Consider the following 24,655-nt stretch of genomic DNA (forward strand, 5'->3'; position numbering starts at 1 on the left):
TTATATATTCAAATTTGGCTGAGCGTATTATTTCCAAACCCAGTTTCTTTCTTGTCTTCTACTTCCAAATTACATCCTCATGCTATGGTGGTGCATTTATTCCCAAGTACAAATTAAGGATCATTATAATTTGTTTTGTGACCTACAGATAGAGAACTGCTTATTATTAATATTATTATTTAAAACAATGACCATGGGGAAAATATCAGTATGAAAAGGGAAGAGAACTGCTATGACAATCTCCACAGTTTCTAAACCAAATACACTTTCTTATTTATTTCCACACCCTCACCCTTCCCCCTCCATCATAGTAATATGGAATTTTAACTACAAATTGGTATAAAATCTGTTGTATTGGTATAATCTACAAACATTCATTGTGTACCCACTCTGCCAGGAATAGGAATAGTGATCACATTGCCATGCTTGTGATACAAAGATAAACAAGCTGCTGCAGGAACAGTTTTCCAGATGGATTCAGTGTGGAAGGACATTCTAGGCAGAGGGAACAGCATATGCAAACTCATGTGTCCTGGAATGAGCCAGACAAGAAAACCCTGTGGTCCAGATTCTGTGGAATTTTTTTTAATTGAAAAATTTGGTGACTTTTAAAAATTTGATAACGTCTGGATTAAACCCTTCCTCTTGTTATAATTCCCCTTTGCCATCTCCCTCTCTATAAGGGCAGTTCAGCGTTCAAGTTCAGACACAAATAACTTTATGGAATTCTGCTGGGTTAGGCCACTTCATGTATACAGAGATCCTCTCTTCAATTCTCACATCACCTTAGGTGTGTATTACCATCTCCAATTTAGAGATGAGGAAAGCAAGGCTCAGATGGGTAAAGTAACTTGTCCAAAGTCTCACAAATAGGAAAAGGCGGTGGGAGGATGTGAGTTAAGTCCACATCACAGTTGGAGAAAGAGACCAACTGGGCATTTTTTGGGCTAGGATGAGGAAGACCTTTCATCCAATTTCAGAACAGCCTGCCTTCCCAGGTCCTCAGTCAACTTTATCTTTAAACAGGAAGGTGACCACTTGTCCACAATGAAGTAGGAAGAGATAACTTAAGAACTCATTTGGATTTCAGAGTCCCTCCAGCTCTGGAGCCTATCACGTAGTAGGAGCTCCTTTTGGCTGAGCGATTGAATCCGCCTCACATGCGCGTGGTTCATCTCTCCACTTGGATTCAAACTCCCTTGTGGGCAGGGTCCCCGTCGTGCCTACCAGGGACACGGTGCAGTTGGGTAGACATTGGAAGATGTTTGTTGAATAATGGATGAGTGAATGAGTGGGGGCTGGGGGTGGTTGAGGGAAGGCCACGCCCGGCTCTAAAGACTTTCCAGGGTTGACCGGGGTGCAGTCCTGGCTCTCTCGGGCGCCTCTGGATGGGCCATTGCGTCCCTCTTCCTGTGGCCTCCACATCTCACTAACCAGACTGGAGGGAGGGGCTATGCAGCTGGGGAGGGGCCGCGTCTCGTCGGGCGGCGCCCACTCCCTCGCGGGGGTTGGGGGCGAGAGGGGAGGCCCCCGGGCCAGCCGAGCCTGCCAGCGGCCCCTTCCCCGCCGCGCCCCGGAGCCCTCTACCTGCCTCCGGCCGCCCCTTCGCAGCCGGGGCCGGGTGCGCCCGGCGGGCACCTGGCCCGCCACCCCCGGGGGGCCCCTCCGGGGCTGGCCCGGGGCGGCGGGGCGGGCCCGGGCGCTCCCCGGCTCCGGGACTGGTCCCCCGGGGCGCGGCCGGGCAGCCGCCCCCGCCCCCCCCGCCCGGGGGGCCGGGCCGGGCTCCCGGGGGGCGGGGACTCGCCCAGTGGCAGCAGCGTCCGGGCCGGCGGCGGGCGCGGGGCGGCTTCCTGCAGGCGGCGCCGGGGCGAGCCGTTGCCCGCCGCAGCCACCGCCGCCGGGTCGCGGGGTCGTGGGGGCCGCGGCGCTCGGGCCGCGTCTGTGCCTCCCGGGCGCGCTGCGCGGCCGTCGCTGCTGCCCGCGCTCGTGCCGCCGCCGCCGCCGCCGCCGCTGCCGGTTACGCCAGCCCCGCCGCCGCCCGCTCTGATTCTGCGCATAGGCAGCCCCCAAGCCTGTCATTCTGCAAAAACACAGTTTACTCAACACACCACACACACACTCACACACACACGCGCGCACACACACACGAGCACACTGCCCCCCTCGCGCACACGCACGGAGGGCGCGAGCGAGCAGACGCGCACACCCGGCGAGCCAAGTTCCGCAGCCTGGCATGGCTTCTGGGGACCTTTACGAGGTACGGGGACGTGGGTGCGCGGGCCGGCCCCAGCCCGCGGGCGGCGGGCGGCGGGCGGACGGCGGGCGGCGGGGACCGGGCCGGGGCCGGGGCCAGGCGCGAGCCGGAGTTGCCGAGCCCGCGGCGGCGGCGGCGGCGGCGGCCGGAGGGCGGCGGGGGCCGGGCGCGCCTCTCGCCCGCCCGCCCTCCCGCGGCGCCCGCGCCCGCTCCCTCTTTCTCTTTCTCTCGCACACACACTCTCTTACTCCATCTACTTTGCGGCCTTGGAGGGGAAGGAGGAAGCCGGGCGGAGCCGGGGCGGGGGAGGTAGCGGTCCCGGGGAGGTGTTTCTCGCCCGACGAGCCGCCTCGAGTGCAGAAAGTACAGGTAAAAGTCGGCGCCGGACGTGCCGGGAATGCGGGGGGCCGCGCGGCGGCCGCCGGGGGTGCGGGGCCGGGGGTGCGCGGCCCGGGCTGGGCCGGGGGCGCGGGAGGGAATGGGGGCGGGCCGACGGAGCGGAGCCCGGCCGGGCCGAGGCGGGGTCCTGGGGGGGGGCGGTCATGGAGGGGGCGGCCGGGTGGGGAGTTCGGGAGGCACCCGCCAAACCGCTCCCCGGGGCCACCAGGCCACCTCCCCCCTCCTCCCACCTGCTGCCCCCGCCACGGGCTCGGGGCTGGGGCGTGGGGGCGGTCCTTGCGGGTGTCGTGCTCACTGGGGGCGAGAGGGGGCGCTGTAGAGGGCCTTCGGTGGAAGGAAGAGCACATGGAAGGCGGAGGTGGGTGGTAGCACGTTGCTAGAGGACATGGGATGTGAGCCCAGCTCCCAACGCTCTACGTCACCCTCAGTGGATACCTGTCTCCAGGTCCACACAGGTTAGTGGCCAGCATCGGATACTTTGAAAGCGTCTCAAAAGTGCTCAAGGAAGACATTAGTCTGGCATCTTTGAAACAGTGGAGAAATAGCCATGGCCTCTGGGAGCTAGGTTTTACTAGCTCTGGACACAACAGTTACTGCTTTTGGATTCCCGACAAGTGGACAAAACAAGAAGCAACCCCCTTTCCCTGGGGAGAATGCCCGAAAGAGCTGTTGGTCCCAAGAGAAGGTTCAGGCTAAGAGACCTTCCATCTTCAACCCGAAGGCCTGCTGATTCTCCAAGAAGCAAGACAGAGTTCAGCCTGGACCTGGACTCCCCTGCACATAAATCTATTAACACTAGCCCTGGTTCTCAAGGCTTTTGGTTAAATTGAGATGAGCACCCCAAGGGGTGGAATTAGCCTTCTGGGTAGGAGACCACAAGGGTGATTCACCCACAGTGAGCTTTTTCCTCTGGGCTTTCTGGACAGCTGAAGCTTTTTCAGATGGTGGATTCGCTGGTGGGTGTGAGAGAGGAAGAGTGGAGAACAGGCAAGGTAGCATCTCAGCTTCCTGTGCAACCAGGGTCTTTTGGATGATTCTGGACTTGGTGAGGCGCACTCATGGACCACTAGTGGGCTCAGGTGTCATGAGAGGACCCTCCAGTCCTATGGAGAGGTCCATGTGGTGAGGAGTTGAGACCAACCAGCACTAGCTTAGCAAGCTTGTGTTTGTGAGCCACCTTGGAAGCAGAACCTCCAGCCCCAGTCAAGCATTCAGATGACCACAGCACTGGTGACATATTGACTGAAACCCCATGATATTTGCTGGGGCCCAACCATCCAGCTAAGATGTTCCTGGGTTCCTTGAAAGAATGATGCAAGTTGACCTCTTCTCTGCCCTACTGCCTTCCTCATCCCTGTGCTGACAGAGGAGATGAAGTTGGGTAGAGACCTGGTGAAGAACTTTGGCAGATTGTGCCCAATAGGTCATCCAAGCACTTTTGCCTATTTTAAGATGGTTGAGCAATTTCTGAAATCAAGAAAGTTGAAGCACAGTAAAATGGGATGTTTGATTGAGCTTCCCGAAGTATAACCAGCACTATTAGGACATTGGCCAAAAGTAGATATTGTTCAGGGGCAAAGCTCATCTCGCTGGGAGTATGGATTTTTCTACCCATTGATCTTGAGTCATCTTAGAGCTGCTGACCTTGCCTGGTGAAAAGCTGCATCAAGAGGGAATTAAGAGGACACGTTAGGAGCTGTCAGTATTTCTCCATTTAAAGTTTGGAACTTATAAACCTTCTGGGGATAATTTCTTGTTTAATGATCATCTGAAATGCTCTCCTTAACATTGGTAGTTATAGTTGCCAGTTGAGTCTGTTAAGAGGGGAGTTTTCACACCGGCCTTGGAAGTATCTTAGCACCTCACCGAGTTCTTATTGAAGTTCAGTAAACAAGACAATAATAATAATTACTTCTGTGATAGTAGGTAATTGTACTAGATGTAAAATAGTTTTCCTGTGGCTGATTATTTGCACAGTCATTACTAAAAGGGCTAAATTGCATTACGAGTATATAACCAATGTCAACATTTTTATAGCCTGTGTCTACATTACATAACACATACTGAGGAATTTAATTTGTTGACCAAATTTAGCTTTAAAAACAATTAAGAAGTGCTAACTGTACATTAGCATATATATTTGTAACTGTAAAACTGTTGTGTGTGTAAAAAATAGGATGTTGATTTAAGGACAAATCTTGGAATATCCAGTATATTGATTGACCTTTAAAGAAAAAAAAAGAGGAAAACTGATACCATTCTCAATTATGATATTACTTTAATTAAATATTATACTCAAGGGTATATAAAATGGCTTCTTGTAACCTCTGACCAAGAACCCACATTTTGAGTGGGCAAGAACTATTACATTTGTAATTGATTTATTTCACCTGTGTGTCTGCTGACACTATCCTTGACCTTTTATGGTGAAGATGTGATTTGGATTGTAGAGATTCTTCAACTTCTCTTTGGTGCTTCAGACAATGAAATTGTAAAGAGTAAACCTTCCCTGAATAGCATCTTTTAAGGAATAGGTGGTTATTTTAAAGACACCAACGAATGAAAACTTTGTTTATGTAATAGCACTCTTCAGTCATAATGAAGAAATATGGAATCAAGCTCAGTTTCCAAAATTTTGGTTCTTGATAGATTATTTCTCTTATAGCAGAGTTCTCATCATCGTCTGGTATATTATAGCCATCACCTATAGGAAGGTGATCTTAAATATGGGTTGAGCATTTTAAAATCAGATAATCTAGATGCAAAATGAAATTCCTTATCCAGATGCTCTGGTCTACATTTTGCTAAACGTAAGAGTCATAAAATGGTAATCTGTGAGCCACGTCTAGGCTATCTGTGTGTTTTGCCTCACCTTGATGGTAGATAAGAGAATTGGATTTGAATGCCTTTAGATGGGGCATGTGATGCCTAGTTTATAATTGTCCCAGTGCTCCCTCTTACCAGGTACCCTTTCTGCTTCACTCTTAAATTACTTATCTGGCTCCCGTAGGCATTAGAGTTTGTAGCCCCAGGATGCTCGTCAACGTTCGCTAAGATGCTTGGATATCAGGAAGACATAATCAGTGGAATAAGGAGCCCAGTTGTCTTGTCCATCTCTGTGTCCTTGCACATGCAAATACTTGTTCACTGAATCACTGAACAGAAGACTGACTTAAGTATAGATAAAGTACCTTGGCTGACCTTGTTATGCTTGTGTTGAGCGCTACTCTCTCTTCTCTTTTCTTCTCTGGCTTGTGGTCTCTCCGTGGTGGTAATACCATGTGTAGGGGTGGCTCTCAGTTCTCTCTGAAAGGAAGTCTGACTGAGTCGCCTTCCAGAGAGCTAGACGGTTATTCACTAAAAGATGCGTTCATTGAATGCATCTTAAGCTTCAACCATGTGGCTTTCCATGTGGCTTTTGGGTGGTATTTTATACTCTCTCTCGTGTGATTAGCTGACATTATGGGGGAGGTCTCCACTTTGTTGGCAAAAATGTTCAAAGAGAATGCTGTATGTCTATAGAGAAGGTCAGTATCGGCCAAGTTGAAATTTATCGAGATGGACTTAGCAGTGGCAGTTCCTGATGTTTGTCAACGTTCTGTTGATTTATATTCCCCAAAGTTCTATCTTAAAAGGATCAGATGTGCCATGTGGTTTTTCTTTTGGGGGGGGATTGATATGCATGCATGTATCCATATTTAATAAATACGTATGTGTTTATATCATACGTATATAATATATACACATACGTTTATATAATACGTGCATAATAATGTGTATATATATTAAAAAATACTGATTTCATTTCATTCCAAATAAAATAAATAACAATAATAATAGGATTTTAGTTTTGTTGAGAGAAATTTACTCTAGTTAAAAATCGATGCTGCTGCAGTGATGAACACCGGTGTCTCCGCTATAGCGCTACATACGCACCCTGCGTCCCGCAAAATCACGCACTGAAAAAATAACAGGCTTATGGGAAAAACAGGATTGAGGCCGACTGCTGAAAACATTTGGAACTTCGTAACCAGGAACAAAAACAAAACCAAATCTAATAAAAATACAGCTCAGTTAAATCTCCACCTGGCTGGTGTTTGCCCTCACCAGGTCAGTCCATCCTTTACAGGCTTCAAATTGGGCTTGTGCTTCTTTCTTCTCTCTGTAGATCACAGACGTCATTGTCTTCTAACAGAGACCATTTTCACTGAAATTAAATCTGGCCCAGAGCGTAGCCCTCTGCATTCATCTGTATAGAGAGAAATCTTTCTGTAGCTTCTTCATCTGTAATTTGCAGCATTGCTAGGCAAGTTAAGATGGTGGAAAGGTAGTAGTGCTTGATGCCACGATCAGCCCCTACTCATATTAAAGGAAGGCACTTGAGTGCGTTTCCAGCTTTGTTGTAAGGTCTTCAAACATCTTTATCTTTCTCTTTCCTTGTGAGAGCTCTTTCCTATGATTGCTTAAAAGTATTAACAAACTATGAAAATCGCATAAGAATCAACACAACTTGTTATATTGGCATATTCTCCTACTTACCACTCGTGCCTGAGGTGAAACGTGTAGTCACAGAACAAATGGTCAGTGATAAAACTTCTTGAATCTCTGTACCAGTATTTGCAGAGGCAAACATCATCAAAGAAAATATATTGGATGAGTTGAATTGATTTCTTGGCACATGGTAGGCACCTGAGGAATATTGAATGGGTGTATGATTCTCCCAGCTTTTGAAAGTTATTTAAAATTATCCCATGTGGGTAGATATCAGCTTGTTTTCAAGTAGTATAGACTTTTATGTGAAGTCATTCCTCATCACATAAGATCATTTCTTCAGGGGCTTAAACTGTCCTTGAAAGGAGTTTATACGGCTTCTTGCAGCCTGATCAATTGATAAGGGATGGTTCAGGCATGGTAATTAGCAAAGATCTTAAGTATTGGAGACACATTTAGTTTCCAAAGATGTGGGTCCTTCGGCATCTCTTGGATGGTGAAGAGAGGTGTAGATGTGGCTGAATTCATAACACCATCGTTCATTTGCTCATTTCACATAAATAGAACACCAAATATATCCCAGGCACTATACTAGGGAAACATGAGATTGTGCTCCCTGGACCTATGGTCTAGTGCAAGACATAGTTAAGAAAATAGGCAGTTTGCAGTGCGGTGGGAAGAGTGTTAGTACAGGGCAAGATGGGGTTCTCTAGGACCATGGGAGGACCAGCCTTGGGGGAATGAGAGAAGGCTTTCCAGAGGAAGTGATGACTGTGGAGAACTTTGAACTAGGAAATGAGCATGATCAGGTTTGCAGGACTTATTGAGAATATTTATCTTTTCTGTTTTTGAAAGCAATTTATGTTTATTGTTGCATCTTGGAAAAATACAAGCATAAAGAAAAAAATTATAATACCTAAGATAACTATTATTATACATTTAGCGTACACTTGATGTTTATTAAATACTAATGTGATATCTGAATTAATTAAAATGATAGCTTTCTTGGTGTAGATACAAATATAAGAGTGAAATTACTTTCTATACATATTTATGTAATTAAAATATCAAATTGGAACATAGGGTACATATTGTTTTATAACCTTTTTTATATATATATACATATATATATATAAAATGAGCATTTCCTTCTATCTTAAAATATTACTCTATATCGTGATTTTTAATGACAGGCCAATTTTTACTTGAATAGATGCACTATTTTGTGTATAACTGATCCCCTGTTGTTGGACATCTAGATTTTTTTCCATTTATAAACCATTTAAATATTGCTGTTATTAACCTCCATGAGCATAATTATTTGTCTTCCTATCTTATTATTTTCCTGAGGATAAATTCTGAGAAGTGAAATTTCCAGGTTGAAGAATGCTAACATTTTTAACACTATTGATACATAATCTTAGATTGCCCCTCAGAAATGGACAGTGGATTAGTTTGGAGGAAGACTACAAGTATGGTGACCAGTTAATATGCTCTTTCAGTAATTGAAACAACTGACATTGGTGACTTGAACCAAAGGAGTGGTAGTAGAGATGGAGAGAAATGGTTGGAATTGAAAGATTTAAAAAGAATCGACATGATTTGGTATACCAGTCAGGATTTTGTTTGGCTGCTTATAATAGAAAATGTACAGTAACAGTGGCTTAAACAAGGTTTATTTTCTTACACGAAATAAACTTGAAGTTAGGCAGTCCAGGGTTAGTGTGACGCTCCATGAACTTCTCAGGGTATCAGGCTCCTTCTGTCTCTTTCATCTTCAGTTGTGGCTTCTACCCTTAAGGTCACTGCTTGATCTAAGGTGGCCATGGAACTCTAGCCATCTTTTGTGTAAGAGGTGATCTAAGGTGGCCATGGAGCTCTAGCCATCTTTTGTGTAAGAGATTGGAGGAAATGGGAAGGAGGGGCAAAAGTTGAGTCATCCTCTATAAACAGCTGCTGGAAGTTCCATGCAATCCTGCTTTCATCTCATTGGCCTGAATAATTATATGGTCACACCTAGCTACAAAGGAGGCTGGAAAATGTGATTTTCAGCTGTACTCTCCTCTTCCCTGCTCAAGTAAGACTTGACTGACACAGTATATAGGGATTGAGGGAAAGGCAGGAGTTGTGGGATAACTTCGTGGTTTCTGTTTTGGTCCATTAGGTGGATGGTGGAACCAGTCATGGAGGTAGAGACCCGAGGAAGAAGCATTGAGTGGAGGAAGTGGGGACGGTGGAAAGGACAATGAGTTCAGAGTGTTTGTGGGACATCCAGGTATAGATGTTCATAGCAGTAGGTCATGTGAGCCTGAGACTCAAAAGCATTATCTGTCATGGAGATAGAGATTGGAAATCATTAGTGTATAGATTATAATGAAAGCCAAAGGACAGGGTATAAACACGAGGAGGGTCCAATGGAGGAGGACTGGAGAAAGTGGACATTTACAGTATGGAAGAAGAGAAAGAAGATCAGATTTACAAGGAATAGCAAGAGAGGTAGAAGGAAAAACAAGAGGCTTTGCTGTTATGGAAGGCAGTGGAAAATGCATTTCATGAAAGAAGGGTCAACAGGGTCTTTTGGGTGTAATAACCAATAAGTCATTGGTAACCTTAAGGGGCATCTATTCCATAGAGTGTGCTGGTGGGAGGGCTTGATTGCAGTGTGACAGTGAACGGGTGTGTGTGTGTGTGGGGGGGAATGTGGATATAGGGACATCTTACATGGGTAACAGTTTTAAGAATCTTGAGTGTGACAGCCATAAAAAAGAATGAAATAATGCTATTTGCAGCAACGTGGATGGACCTAGAGGTTATCATACTAAGTGAAGTAAGTCAGACAGAGGAAGACATATCATATGATATTGCTTATATGTGGTGTTTAAAAAAGTTGTACAAATGAACTTATTTACAAAACAGAAACAGACTCAGTCATAGAAAACAAACTTATGGTTACCAAAAGGAAGAGGTGGGGGAGAAATAAATGAGGAGGTTGGGATTAGCAGATACACACTACTATATATAAAATAAACAACAAGGTCCTACTGTATAACACAGGGAACTATATACAATATCTTATGATAAACTATATGGAAAAGAATCTGAAAAAGGATATATCACTGTGCTGCACACCAGAAACTAATACAACATTGTAAATCAACTAGTCTTCAATTAAAAAAAAAAGAATCTTGAGTTTGATAGTGAGGAGAGAGTGAGTGTGGTATCGAGGGGTGAACTGGGAGAATGGATCAGCCATCTCCATTCTCCTAGTTCTACACATGCTCTGCTACTTTGGATGACTTGGATAACAAAAAATTGTGATATACACTTTGGGCTATTGGACCGACATTCTTAGAAGAAGTGATTTTCCATGAATTCTACAAATCTCTCTCCTGCTGAACTGTGACAGTTGGGTCCAACGTCTTCAGTAATTTTAGCTGGAGAAAAAAAGTAGAGCATGTTTAATATTGTCACCCAGAACCTTTCAAAATAAAATTTAATCAAGGAAAAGGTCTTGATATATTGAGTACAAGGAGATAAAGTTCTTCATTAACAGGTTTGTTGTACTAGCAATTCTCTGAGAGGAGAGATCACTGGGGTGCTATTGATAAATGAATGTGATGGTGTTTTATGTGTCAGTTATTCAGTCAAACACTAAAATAGGTGTTGCTCTGAGGTTATTTTGTAGATGTGATTAAGGTCCATAATCAGTTGACTTTAAGGGAGATTATTCTAGATAATCTGGGTGGACCTGATTCCGTCAGTTGAAAAGCCTTAAGAAAAGAACGGAGGCTTACCTGAAGAAGAAGAAATTCCATCTGTGGATAGCAGCTTCAGCCTGGAAGAGTTCCAGGTTTCCCTTCCTAATGACCTGCCTTATGGACTTTAGACTTCCCTCGCCAGTTCCACAACCACATAAGCCAGTTCCTTGTTAGATCTCTTAATGTATGTTTTCCTAGTGGTTCAGCTTCTCTGAGTGGACCCTGATTGATACAGTCAGCGTACTCGTCCACATACCACCAATTGGTAACACTGTGAAGCTAGACCTGTCTTTTAGTCTTTTTGAACCTTGATGGCTTCTGCTGTAAAATGAGAGCTCTTCTATTTTTGAAATTCCTCCTTCTGATTGAGTCTTGTTACTTCTTCACATAAACACCATACTTCTTGGTACCTGTCATCATCTTGTTTTTATGTAGGTGTGAAGACGGGCAAGCTCAGAGCGCCAAGAATCCTGCCATTTCTTTGTCTTTTGGAGTCGTTCCCTGGAAGCCATGCTCGGGATGGCAGGCAGAGGTGGTGTTGGACCCCTGGGGAGGCCTCCTGTGGGTCTGAAATTCGCCCCAGCCTTGAGTTAGCCTCTGCTCTGATAGTTGAGTGAATGATGGGGGTTGTGGAGTAGCTCCTCTGGGTCCTGATCCATGCCTCTTGTCCCTCCTTCCAGCTAATTGTCTCCCTCTGACATTGCCCAGTTAGCCTGAGCCGCTGGGTGGAAGCAGATGCCTCCAAAGGTCCTATCACTGCGGTGAAATGCCTATGGAAAGCTGTGATCGGGTTCCTGGGAAGCCTGGGAGAGCCATAAGTTTGTCATTTTATGTCTTGCTTTCTCTTAACCATGTGTTTGATAATAGAAAACCTAATGCAATTTATAATCATAGATATTTTTATCAATAAAATGTTAAATAGTAAAAAAAAAAAAAAAATTATTCTTCACTCCAGTCATCCCGTCTCTCCCGGAATCCCCCCAGCGTCGATCCATCACCACATTGCTTTCTAAGTGACTTACAGAAGCATCAGTGTGGAGACTGGAGGGACATATATGCGGGACTGGGGCCCTGGGCCCACACTCTGCCACACCAGGAGTTCCCCCGCCGAGGGGCCACCACCCTACTCTCAGATTCGTGATCAGGGAATTTTCCTCTTTGATTTTCATTTCCTTGTCTTTGAGTCTAGTGTTCTAAAAATTGTATCTCAAGGGCTCTTGCTCATAAACCATGGATCTTATATAAGTGCTGGATTTGAATTTTATTTAAAAATAGTTATTTTTGTTCAGTAATCCACCAATCAAATATTTATTGTTTGGTAACTACGTGCCTAGAACTATGCTAGATGGTGGGGCTGCAGCCACAAACGTCTTTTAAACTGCTGTTCAGAATGTGACCATGAAAAAAACCTAACACCCACATACGCTTATATACCACATTTTTAACACAAGGCAGTGTTTTTAGTATGTTAAGAGGGGCAGCCAGCTCAACTCTTTTTTGCGAGCAGACCTCAGAATACAGCTTTTCTTGCCATCTCTGGATATATACCTTGAACTTCCAGTAAATGCACTGTATTAGCAACATTGTAGGTCTGCAACGTTCTTAAAAATTGTTAGGCCTGTTCATATCTCCTCACGTGAAAGTGTACAAGCAAACATGCTTTGTAGCACAATGCACCTCACTCCATTAAATACCGCTAAAGGTTCAGGTGGTGCGGTGGTGAATGTTCTAGACCTGGTGTAATAATCAGTGTGTGGCAATAACTGAATGTCTAAAGCTTTGTCTCTTTATATTGTACACAAGGTGGTGGGGGGGGGTTTATTGAGAGTTCTGGGTCCTTCTGCCCTGACTTTTAAATTTGAGAGGAAGAATGTGAGCTGTTGTATGTTAAAGGTGCAACCATGAAACAAACATCAGACTTCAGGATCAGTTAGAGTGAAGGACACCCTGAGATTGCAAGGCGAGATGATGAAACCGAACCAAATCTGATACCACTTGCAGCTGCTTTTCGTAGCAAATCAGAGATTGTTTTCTTATGGACAAGCAAACCACATGCGGAAATAATTGCCAAGGCTGTCGTAGGAAGACAGTAACATCCTCAGACCTCATTTAAAAACTTTGCTCTTAATCAGAATAGGCTTTATCGCTCTCATGAGTTAACTCAGCGATAAGAAAGTGTCATGTTATACTTACAGAAGACATCTCCACTAAGAAGTTATCACATGTATCTGATTTTATGTGTTAGGTTTCCTGGAACCATTTTGATGGGGGAAAAGGGTTCCATTCCCGAACTCCAGAATTTTCTTCTGGATTCTAAGCTCTGTGAGGGCAGGGGCCATGTCTGTATTTTCCACGATTGTATTCTCGACTCGTGGCACTTTGTTGGGCGCATAGTAATCTTTCAATAAATATTTGTTGAATAAGTCATTGAAAATATTCAAAACCTATGCTTCTCGGCCACCTCGGCTTTCTCTTGAGTGAGCATCCTTTATTGTTTCCTCTCTCCCTTTTCTAAGATTACTTCAGATTGTCCTTGAAATTCAAGTTTCCATTTTGCCTTCCACCAGATCTTATATAGGTTTATTAGGTAACAAAAGTCCCTTAAGGTGAATTCAGGCATTCAAGTCATTGTCCTTCATTGTGGGTGACAACTGGATTGAGAGTGGCCATTCTCTGTTAAGTGCTGCATGTGACAGAGCCCCTCTCATGCTGACACATACAAAGACCGCCCTACGGTTTGCAGCCACTTCTGCCGTGGGCAGCTCTGCCTCTCTACTCAAGCCTCAGTGTTGTGGCCCAGTTTGATACGCCCCATCCGTTTTAGGTTGGTCTGCCTAGAACTGGACTCTGAACTGGAGAATTGTATCCAGAGGGTTTACTGAAGGATGCTCTTGGGAGACACACCTGTAAGGAAGTGAGGAATGCAGGATGGGACAGATGGTGAAGCAGACCAGCAGTGAGGTTACAACTGAGGTCTCAGCGGATCCTCAGGAAGGCTTGGGAGCTGGGATGGCTCTTCAGAAATGTACCATATTGAGGCCAGGGAACTGGACTTTCATATCCCTAAGTCAGCCAGCTGTTGCTGGGAGGCTGCCCCTTGGCGGCGATGGGGGGAATGTATTCTTGGGCAGGGCAGCTCCCTGTGGTGGAGGGCACTTCCCTTTGAGGGGCACATCTGTGAGTCTTTAGCAGCACGGATATTCCTAGAATTGAGGGGATGGGCACATCGACCCTGAAAAGGGGACCTGGGTGGAGTATCACATTATCCAGTACCATCAATTCTTGCTGTTCACTGATTGGTGAATCTGTCTGCTCTGGATCCACCAGAATACATATCTGTCACCTAGGTTGTATTTTAGGTTATTGGTTCCTCCCAAAGATATCATTTGTCCTTTGACAGCTTCTTGGGGCAGCCCAGGTCTTGAGTACTGACACACTGGCCATGTGTTGGGATCGTGCTTGTGATTCCTTATCTCTCCATACAGCGTGCAGCGTAGGACCACATGCAGGGAGATATTTCACAGGCTGTCATTTCTATTGGGTCTCCACCGCTTATTCTTGAGACATTTTCCTTGACTGGCTCTCCCACTCCTCAGTTGCCTTTATGTCCTCATCTTCTGCTGCCTGTTCCTTAAACTTGGAGCTTCTTAATAGTGTTGACCCAGGGTTCTTCTGTTTTCTCATTGTGCTACAGTGACTATATGGGTGATGCCCAAGTCCCTGACACTTTGCCTGTTTTTTTTTTTTTTTTTTTCCTCTGAGCTCCAGAGATGATATCCATCTAACCCTCCTGGACTCTTTAAACTCAATATATCCAAAATTGAACTTATGTTCAACCTATGTAAGACGTGCTTTTCCTTTTGTTATTCCTAGCCTCGATAGTACCTCCATCCACCTGTTCCATAGCTAGAAATATGGCCTCCTTTGTTTTGCCCAGTCATCATGTATGTTCTGTTGAAGCCGCATCCTGAATATTTCTTGAGCCCGTCCTTTTCTCTTCACATTCACTCTCACCACTTTAATTCAGGAGACAACTCCCATTGTTTCAGTCACTCTGCTACCTCTCAGCTGATATCTATGCATCTAGTTCAACTTTTCTCCATACTGCGCTCACAAAGGTCTTTCTTTCTTTTTATTTTAAAGGTTTTTTTTTTTTTTGATAAATTTATTTTATTTATTTATTTTTTGGCTGTGTTGGGTCTTCATTGCTGCGTGCGGGCTTTCTCTAGTTGCAGTGAGTGGGGGCTACTCTTCGTTGGGGTGCACGGGCTCTAGGTGCACAGGCTTCAGCAGTTGTGGCACGAGGGCTCAGTAGTTGTGGCTCGCAGGCTCTAGACGCAGGCTCAGTAGTTGTGGCGCACGGGCTTAGTTGCTCCGCAGCATGTGGGATCTTCCCGGACCAGGGCTCGAACCCATGTCCCCTGCATTGGCAGGCGAATTCTTAACCACTGCGCCACCAGGGAAACCCAAAGGTCTTTCTAAAATCCCCATTTTACAATGTCTCTCCGGATGAAGTATCTTTAAGTGATGTATAGGCTCTTTGTGATTTGGCCCCTTCTCATCTTCTGCTAGTTCTCCAGTTACAGCATATATTCCATCCAGAGAGCTCTGCTCTCAGTTCTTGGATGTTCCAGGTACTGTCCTTTAATCCCAAGTGACTGGGCGCTCTTCATTACCAACCCTGCCACAATTTTGCTTCCTTAATTCTTGCTCAACCTTTAGGTCTCAGCTGAGATGTTGCTCTTGGCAAAACTTCCCCGACTCATCAAGGGTTTTCTTTGGGCTCCTGTAGAACCCTGTTCGTCTCTCATCACAGCACTCATGTTAATAGGTGGTAATTTGTTAACTTATTTTCTGAATCTCCCACTGCGTTGTAAGTTTTGAGAGGGCAGGGATTCCCTCTGACTTGTTCCATCTTTAGCACCTAGCACAGTGCAAGACTCAGAAAACAATCTAATGAAAGAATTAATCTGTCCAGGTCTTTCATTTACATGAAAGTTGAAATTGTCTCAGATATTTCTACAGTCTGTTTTGTAGGAAGCTTGAAGTCATTTTCAATCTTTCAGTTTTCCTAAGGGTGTCTAAGTCTTGAGTCTATTTTCTATGTCTTTATTGCTCAATTAATAATAATTTTGGTTTCTCATAAGCAAAACTCACTGACAGCATTCGGCTTTGTGTTATCAGTAAAGCTAATACAGTCTTGTATTCAAAGGATTATTAAATCTTGGAGTTGGATGAGAGTTTTGAAGTCCTCTGCTCAGTCTTTCACTAACATCTCCAACAAGTGATCAGAATTGAGGGACTCTTTTACTCTTTTGAAGGAGACAAGTGCTTGAGATGCTAAAAGTGGCTGTTTGTTTTCACTAAAATCTGAGTGTGTCATCCATGAGACAGAGATGATATCTTCCTAGACTCTTCTGGAGAGTCGCCTTGGAAATCTTGATGTCATTATCGCTTTCTTACGCAAGACTTAGTAAAGGAGGCCAGTGAGGCTCAGCACAGCCTTGAGTCTTGTTTAATTCTCTTGTTGATGGAGAATGGGGTTAGGACCTGCCTCACCGACTGACATCACAGGCCTTGACATTATGGGGAGCACTTGATATCTAAACTTTTCCTGGAAATCCAGACTCATTTATGAACTGTTGGAAGTCAGATCAACTCATGGAATCCCAAACTCCTTTGGCATTAAAAAGTGAATGGGTAGCATTTTAGTGTCCTGATGTTTACATTGCTGTGTTTACTTGTCTGCATTGCCACCTAAAACCACGTTCACTTTGAAGAATATGGTACACATGGTGGTTTGTGGAACAGACTTTGGTAAGGGTCTTGCAGTTAATAGAAAGGGGAAAGGAACCACACAATGGCTGCCTTTGGGATGTAAAAACATAATGGATCTTCTTCAAATTATTGACCTAATTTTCTCTCCAAAATTGATGTATATTTTAGTACCATGTAGGATTGTCACAGATTGTTTTCTTGTCTTGGTTATCAAACATGGCAGTGATTCCAAGGGCTTTGAAATCTTGAGGCACTTCTATGCTTTATTATCCCCCCACTCTCCAACTCTAGTGTGGCTATGTCTATGGTATTGACTTTTTGGGAAGCTGGTGCAAATCCTATTTGCTTTTGACTTAATGAATTGGTATATCTTTTGAAGAAATCTGATCTCTGATACTGGTTGATGTATAAAGAGGTTTTTGAAGTGTAACTTCCTATGATTCTTGTATAAAATAGTCATTAATAATAGTAAAAACAGTAAAAATAATGTTTAATGAGTATATTCTGTGTGCCAGACACTGTGTAAATCGTCATGTGCATTACCGCATTTAGTTCTTCCTATGGGATTCATACTAGTAGTATCCCCATTTTACAATTCAGAAACTGAGGCTCACAGCCACCAGATGGTAAAACCAAGATTTACACGAGGTCATCTGAGGTGCTCATCTCTTGATAAATTATAAGATGCCCATAGTTTTCCTTTTAACTTCCCTCCTTTTGTTACTAGGTGGTGTTTCTGCTCTAGCACTCTTTTGCACCTGTGCTTTACACAGAATCCCAGGTGGTATAGGTCAGTGGGTGTTACACCAAAAACAAGAAAAGGAATAGGAAAATCTTTCTGCTTCCTCATACTTATAGCATGAAAACATAATTATGTATGTTGTATTGTTCAGGACAGGGATGACACAGGCCAGCCTGTGCGTTGGCCTTTGAAGGAGTTCCTGTGAAGTGAGTTAATTGGGACGGGAAATCTTCCATTGGAGTCTGTCTGAGTAGATGTTTTTCAACACTGCTTTAAGTCATGCTGCTTCAGAAATAGTGATGGCTCTGCCACCTAGTAATTATGATGGAGGAGCCAATTTCAGTGGCCTTGGTGCTGGTCGGCCTTACTCAGGCTTTTGCATTGAGGAGAAGACTGGTTTTGAGGGCAGTTGGTAACATTTCTTGGTCAGTGTCGTTTCATTCTTTCAGCATATTTATGAGTCTCTGTGCATTCTTCCACATGCTTTTTGTTTTGTTTTGTTTTGGTTTTGTTTTGGTTGGCATGGTGTTTGCATCCCGTCATGATTGGAATTGGCAGGATGGTGTGTTTGAAACTCTTTCTTTACTGCCATATACTGTGGTGCCTGTTGGACAATGGTGCCTTGGTTGTATGGATTTGTCCTCAAAACAGCTAGGCTTCGCATGGGTGAGGCAAATAATCCCAGATTCTAGTAGACAGGTCTGTACACTTGGCTGAAAAGAATATATTAACAGAACATTCACGATTCTTTTTTTATTTTTTTATTGAAGTATAATTGATTTACAATGTTGTGTTTGTTTCAGGCATACAGCACAGTGATTCATATATATATATATATATTCATATATATATATATTCTTTTCAGATTCTTTTCCCTTATAGGTTATTACAAAATATTGAGTATAGTTCTCTGTGCTATACAGTAGTTCCTCGTTGGTTGTCTATTTTTTATATAGTCCTCCAGAGTGTGTACACTCCTCCAGAGTGTGTATATGTTAATCCCAAACTCCTAATTTATCCCTCCCCCCTCTTTCCCCTTTGGTAACCATAGGTTTGTTTTCTACATGTTTCTAATCTTTATTAAAATTAAGATGATATGTACAAATAAGTTGAAGCTTTATATCAATACTTGAATACAAAGAACCAGAAAGAAAGAAGTAGTACAATTTTTTCACCATCTGCATGACAAGCTGTAAAGTACTGACAATCATTTATCCATGTACTTTTCTAGAAGAAACTCAGTTTGAATAGATAGGAAAACCGAGATATGAGACAATACATATACATACACAAACACACATGATTTATTTCTTTCCTAGGTGTTGTACATTGAGTTGTCCAGATGGCCTGACATTTCTATTGATTTTAGAAAAGAGTCTTAGGGACTTCCCTGGCAGTCCAGTGGTTAGGACTCCATGCTTCCACCGGAGGGGGCATGGGTTCGATCCCTGGTTGGGGAACTAAGATCCCACATGCTGTGTGGCATGGCCAGAAAAAAAAAAAAAAGAAAGAGTCTTAGAGGTTGGGATGTCTTAGATGTCACCTAGTCTGATTCCTCAACCAGCACATACATCCTTCACATATGATCACCCCGTTTCTCCTAGAAAACTTTGAAAGGAAATAGGGTGCTCTGTCTTGAAGGGCAGCCTCTTCCATTTTGGCATAGCTGTTGGAAAATGCCTTGTTACAGTGAGCTAAGGTCTGCCTTGTGCAATTTCTACCTGTTGATAAGAGCTGTGAATTCAGTCACCAAGAGCTATCAGTTTCATTTCCTAGGTAGCTCCATTTCCCCTACTGCCATTCTAGTCCAAGCCATCCCTCTCTCCCTTCTGGAAGAAACAATAGCCTCTTAACTGGACTCCCAACATTTCCTCTTTGCCACTCTCTGTTCTCATACTGTATCTAAAGTGATTGTTTGAGAAGATAATTCTGAACATGTCACTTTCTTCCTGAAGTCTTCAATGGCTTCCTATTGCTCTAGGGCAAAAATTCCAAATACTTAACATGATCTGAACCTGCCTACCTTTCCAGGCTCAGCTAAGACGGCTCTCCCTTTTCTTCTCTGTGCACCACTCTCGCTGCCTGTTTTCAGGCATCCAAACGTTTTTTGCCTCAAGACCTTTACTCATGCTGTTTCTTGTGACTGGGAGGCCCCTGGCCCAGCCTGGTCTCCTTTTCTATCCCCTGTCAGCTCTAAAGTTGATTCAAGGACGCCTTCCCTGACCCCCAGACCACAGTAGACCTCCCTGTTATGTATTCTCAGAGCATCCTGTGCTTCTCCTCCACAGCGTTGGTCCTTGTAATCAGTCATTTAGTTTTGTACTTATTTAAGAACTGTCTTCTTGGAGGCAGGGTCACATCTGGTTCAGTGATGTATCTCCAGCACCTAGAGCATAAAAGGTGCTTGTGGAAGTCTTCCAAGTATTCCAGAAAGGTCTGGGCTACTAGAAATTAGGGCTGTTTTCTCCTCCAGAGTAAGCATCACTGTATTTTTTTTCCTGCTCTTATTGGATGTGTTTTCCAATCCTTTACCTTCCTGGTTGTTCTCTCTTGGATATATCTAGTCTATTTAGCACTGTACTTTAAATGTATTACCTAGAATGATTGTTGGTTTCATCAGCAAAGGTCACTTCTTGTAATTTGGACAGTGGACTTTTTATTAATTTAGTCTTAAGGAAAACCAGAACCTGAATTGCAGAATATTTAAAAAATAACATGAATGAAAACATTATTCATAGAACTTCTGTACAATGGGTGCTTAGAGGAACATTTTTAACCTTAAACACATACATTAAAAACAGAAAAGAATAAAGTTAGTATTCATTTCAAAAAGTTAGAAAAAGAATAACAAAATGAATAAAGGGAAACGATAAAGAAGGAATAAGTGTAAATAAAAACAAAAACATTAATAAAGTAGAAAAGAGAAAAACAGTAGAATAAGTGTACTGAAGGATTTACTAGCTTTTTTTGGACGTCAAAGTTTTATATATATATTTTTTTACTATTTTAAAAATTGTGGTAAAATATATATATTTGACCCTTGAATGATGCTAGGGTTAGAGGCACTGACCCTCCACGCAGTTGAAAATCCATGTGTAACTTAGAGTTGGCCCTCTCTGTGGTTCTTCCATATCCGTGGTTCCACATCTGTGGATTCAACCAACCTCAGATTGTGTAGTACTGTAGTATTTACTATTGAAAAAAATCCATGTATAAGTAGACATGTGCAGTTTAAACCTGTGTTGTTTAAGAATCACCTAGATTACATAAAATTTGCCATTTTAACAATTTTAAATATACAGTTCAGTACCATTTAGTATTTTCACACTATTGTGCAACCATCACCACTGCCTTGCTCCAGAACATTTTTTTTTTAAAAGGAAGCTGGCCTTCATGAATGGAGCACTGTATCAAGAGTCCTGTGATCCTGCTGTGTTGTTGTTGTTATTATTATTATTTTCTTTTTTTGGCTGCACCACGTGGCATGTGGGATCTTAGTTCCCCAACCAGGGATCAAACCCATGCCCCTTGTAGTGGAAGCGCAGAGTCTTAGCCACTGGACCGCCAGGGAAGTCCCCAGAACATTTTTTTTGTCACCCCAAGAGGAAACCCTATACCTATTAAGTAGTCATTCCCCATTTCCCTAGCCTGGCAACCACTAATCTGCTGTCTTTATGGATTTGCCTATTTTGGATATTTCATATGAATGGAATCATGTAGTACACGGCCTTTTCTGTCTGGATTTTTTTTCTTACTGTAGTATTTTCCAGGTTTATTCACGTTGTGGTGTGTAGTCAGAATTTCATTCATTTTTGTGGCTGAATAATATTCTGTAGTATTTCAGTTAATCACATTTTTTTATCCCTTCATCTGTTGATGGACACTTGGGGTGTTTCCATCTTTTGGCTATTATGAATAATGCTGCTATGAGCTTGGCTTACAAGTATCTGTTTGAGTTCTTTTTTTCAGTCCTTTTGGTTATATACCCAAGAGTGGAATTGCTGGGTTATATTGTAATTCTTTGTTTAACTTTTTGAGAAAGTGCCAAACTGTTGTTCACTACATCTACACTATCTTGCATTCTCACCAGCAGTATATTGAGGGTTACAATTTCTCTGCATCTTTACTTGTACTTGTTGCTTTACTTTTAAAAAGAAAATGTATACGTCTTTGTAGTTAAGAAATGTTATCTCACTGTGGTTTTGATTTGCATTTCCTTAAATGACTAATGGTGTTGAACATCTTTTCATGTGCTTATTGGCATTTGTATATCTTCTTTGGAGAAATGTCTATTCAAGTCTTTTGCTCATTTTTGAATTGGATTGTTTGTCTTTTTGTTGTTGAGTTATAGGAGTTCTTTATATATTCTGGATATTAAACCCCTATCAGATATATAATTTGAAAATATTTTCTTGCTTTCTATGGGTTGTCTTTTCAGTCTCTTGTCTGTCTTTTGATGCACAAAAGTTGTAATTTTAATGAAGTATCTATTTTTCCTTTTGTTGCCTGTGGTTTTGGTCTCATACTTAGGGTAGAACTTCTAGTACTATGTTGAAAAGAAGTGGAGAAAGTGGGCGTTGTTGTCTTGTTTCTTATCTTAGGAGAATAGGTTTCAATATTTCACTACTGAATATGATGTTGGCTGTGTATTTTTCATAAATGCTCTTTACCATGTTGAGAAAGTTTCCTGTTCCTGATTTTCTGACATTTTTACTATGAAAGGGTGTTGGATTTTATCGAATGACTTTTCTGTGTCAGCTGCGATGATCATGTGTTTTTTTCTTCATTCTGTTAATGTATTACATTTATTGATTTTTATATGTTGAACCACCCGTACATTCCTTGGATAAATCCCACTTGGTCACGATGTATGATCCTTTTTATATGCTTCTGGATTTGGTTTGCTAGTATTTGGTTGAGGATTTTTGCATCTATATTCATAAGAGATATTAGCCTGTAGTGTTCTTTTCTTGTAATCTTTGTCTGACTTTGGTGTCAGGGTAATGTTTACATCATAGAATGAATTAAGAGGTATTTATTCCCTCCTCTTCAGTTTTTTTTGGGAGGGGGAAGAATTTGAGAAGTATTGGTATTAATTCCTCTTTAAATGTTTGATAGAATTCACCAGTGAAGCCATCTGGTCCTGGCCTTTTCTTTGTTGGCAAGTTTTTGTTTATTGATTCAATGTCCTTACTTGTTATAGGTCTATTCAGATTTTCTATTATTTCTTGAGTTAGTTTTGGGTAGTTTGTGTGTTGCTAGGAATTTTTCCATTTCATGAAGGTTATCCAGTTTGTCATGTAGGTATCCAACAAACTGGATAACCTACATGAACAATGCTATTTGTTCAGAACATTCTCTTATAATTCTTTTTATTTCTTTAAGGTCTGTAGTAATGTTGTCTCTTTCATTTCTTATTTTACCAGTTTGGGTCTTCTCTCCTTTTTCCTTTGTCAGTGTATTTAAAGGTTTCTCAATTTTGTTGCTCTTTTCAAAGAACCAACTTTTAGTTTCATTGATTTTCTCTGTTGTTTTTCTGGTCTCTATTTTGTTTATCTCAACTCTAATTTTTTTTTATTTCCTTCCTTCTGCTAGCATGGGCTTAGTTTGCTTTTCCCTTTTTAGTTCTTTAAGTTATACAGTTAGGTTATTGATTTGTAATCTTTATTCTTTTAGAATGTGTTTATAGCCATAAATTTCTCTTTGAACACTGCTTTCACTGCATCTGTTAAGTTTTGATATGTTTTCCTTTTGTCTTTTGTCTTAAATATTTTCTAATTTTCCTTGTGATTTTTTTTCTTTGACCCAATGGTTGTTTAAGTGAGTGCTGTTTAATTTTCACATAATTGTGAGTTTTCCCATTTTCATTCTATTACTGATTTCTAATTTTATTCTATTGTGGTAAGAAAAGATACTCTGTGTGATTTCAATCTTTTAAAATTTAGTAAAACTTGTTTTCTGGCCTAGCATGTGGTCTGTCCTGGAGAACATACCGTGTGCACTTGAGAACAATGTATATTCTGCTGTTGTTGAGTATCCTCTATATGTATGTTAGGTGGAATTGGTTTATAGTATTCTTCACATCATCTGTTCTCTTATTGATCTGTCTGGTTGTTCTATTCATTATTGAATGTGGAGTATTCAAGTCTCCAATTATAGTAGAACTGTGTATTTCTCCCTTCCATTCTGTCAATTTTTGCTTCATATATTGGGGCTATATTGTTAAATGCACATATGTTTATAATCATTATATTTTCTTGATAGAACAGTGTGGGCATTTTACAAAAGCCATTTTGTTATTTGGTTGGGTCATATGAATCTTAAAGTCAATTAAAACCTCCTAGATTTCTTTTCACACAAACAGTTCCCAGTATTGTATCTAGAGCCTGTTCTAGCACATACTTTTCTTTTGATTTTCTGACCTAAATGGGTACAGTGATTTCTATTAAATTTGCACCTTGCCACTTTAGCCTATTGAAATTATTTTGAAAACCTGATTGAGTGTTCTCTCCAGCTTGTGTGGGCTTTTTATTTCTGGGCTTTAGCATAGGTAACATAGAGAAGTGTGTTGGACAAGTGAGTACCAAGCATGAAATGGGGCAAGTTAAAACAGCACTAAACTTGCTGTTCTTACTGAGATTCAGATATTTTTCTTGAATAAATCCCCCCCCCCAACCGATTGCTGGAAGCCTTTGGTTAATTTCCAGAGTTTTTAAAAAGCTGGTACTGACAGTATTTGCCAGTTTTCTTATTGTTGTTATGGAGGAGACAATTTTTGGAGATCCTTAGTTCACTTTTTTTTTTTTACATTACCCTTGTGTTATTGACATTTTATGGTCTTTTTCTAAATGATATGGAAAATTTTGTCAAATGCTTTGTTGCTTTTAAGATACTGTACATCTGTGTAATTTTTCTTATGTACAATTTTCGAATCCTATTAAAGGAAGAAAAGAGATTGGTGTGAAGGACTTGCTTGTTGTGTTGGTTCCATGTTGTTTTTGATAAGTCCTTCCATACTTTCATAAAGGCCTATAAACTGACCTTATAAAAATCCATTTTAGGATTTTCACTAAGAATTCACAAAAGCTTCTTACTCAGCATTTTGTAGAACAAGAAAATCAGTGTATGTGTCTCTGTTCTGATTTTAAAATATTTAAATTAATATTATTTTTTTATTCTCTGTTTGTTGTTTCTAACTTCAAGTTTCTCTGCATTGTGGTCAGAGATCAAGAT

At 42.1% G+C, this 24,655-nt stretch overlaps 1 protein-coding gene across 1 annotated transcript in view; it reads left to right on the forward strand.

Annotated features, from left to right (window-relative positions):
• The first annotated feature begins 2,051 nt into the window (after positions 1-2,051).
• The window catches only part of CDYL2 (chromodomain Y like 2), a 180,381-nt gene continuing 157,777 nt past the window's right edge, over positions 2,052-24,655 (forward strand). The window contains exon 1 of the mRNA XM_061172703.1: positions 2,052-2,257. Coding sequence (XP_061028686.1) covers positions 2,234-2,257 — 24 coding nt within the window. The 5' untranslated portion in view covers positions 2,052-2,233. The remainder of the gene's footprint in view (positions 2,258-24,655) is intronic.

Source organism: Eubalaena glacialis, chromosome 18 (assembly GCF_028564815.1).
Source record: "Eubalaena glacialis isolate mEubGla1 chromosome 18, mEubGla1.1.hap2.+ XY, whole genome shotgun sequence".
Taxonomy (NCBI): Eukaryota; Metazoa; Chordata; class Mammalia; order Artiodactyla; family Balaenidae; genus Eubalaena; species Eubalaena glacialis.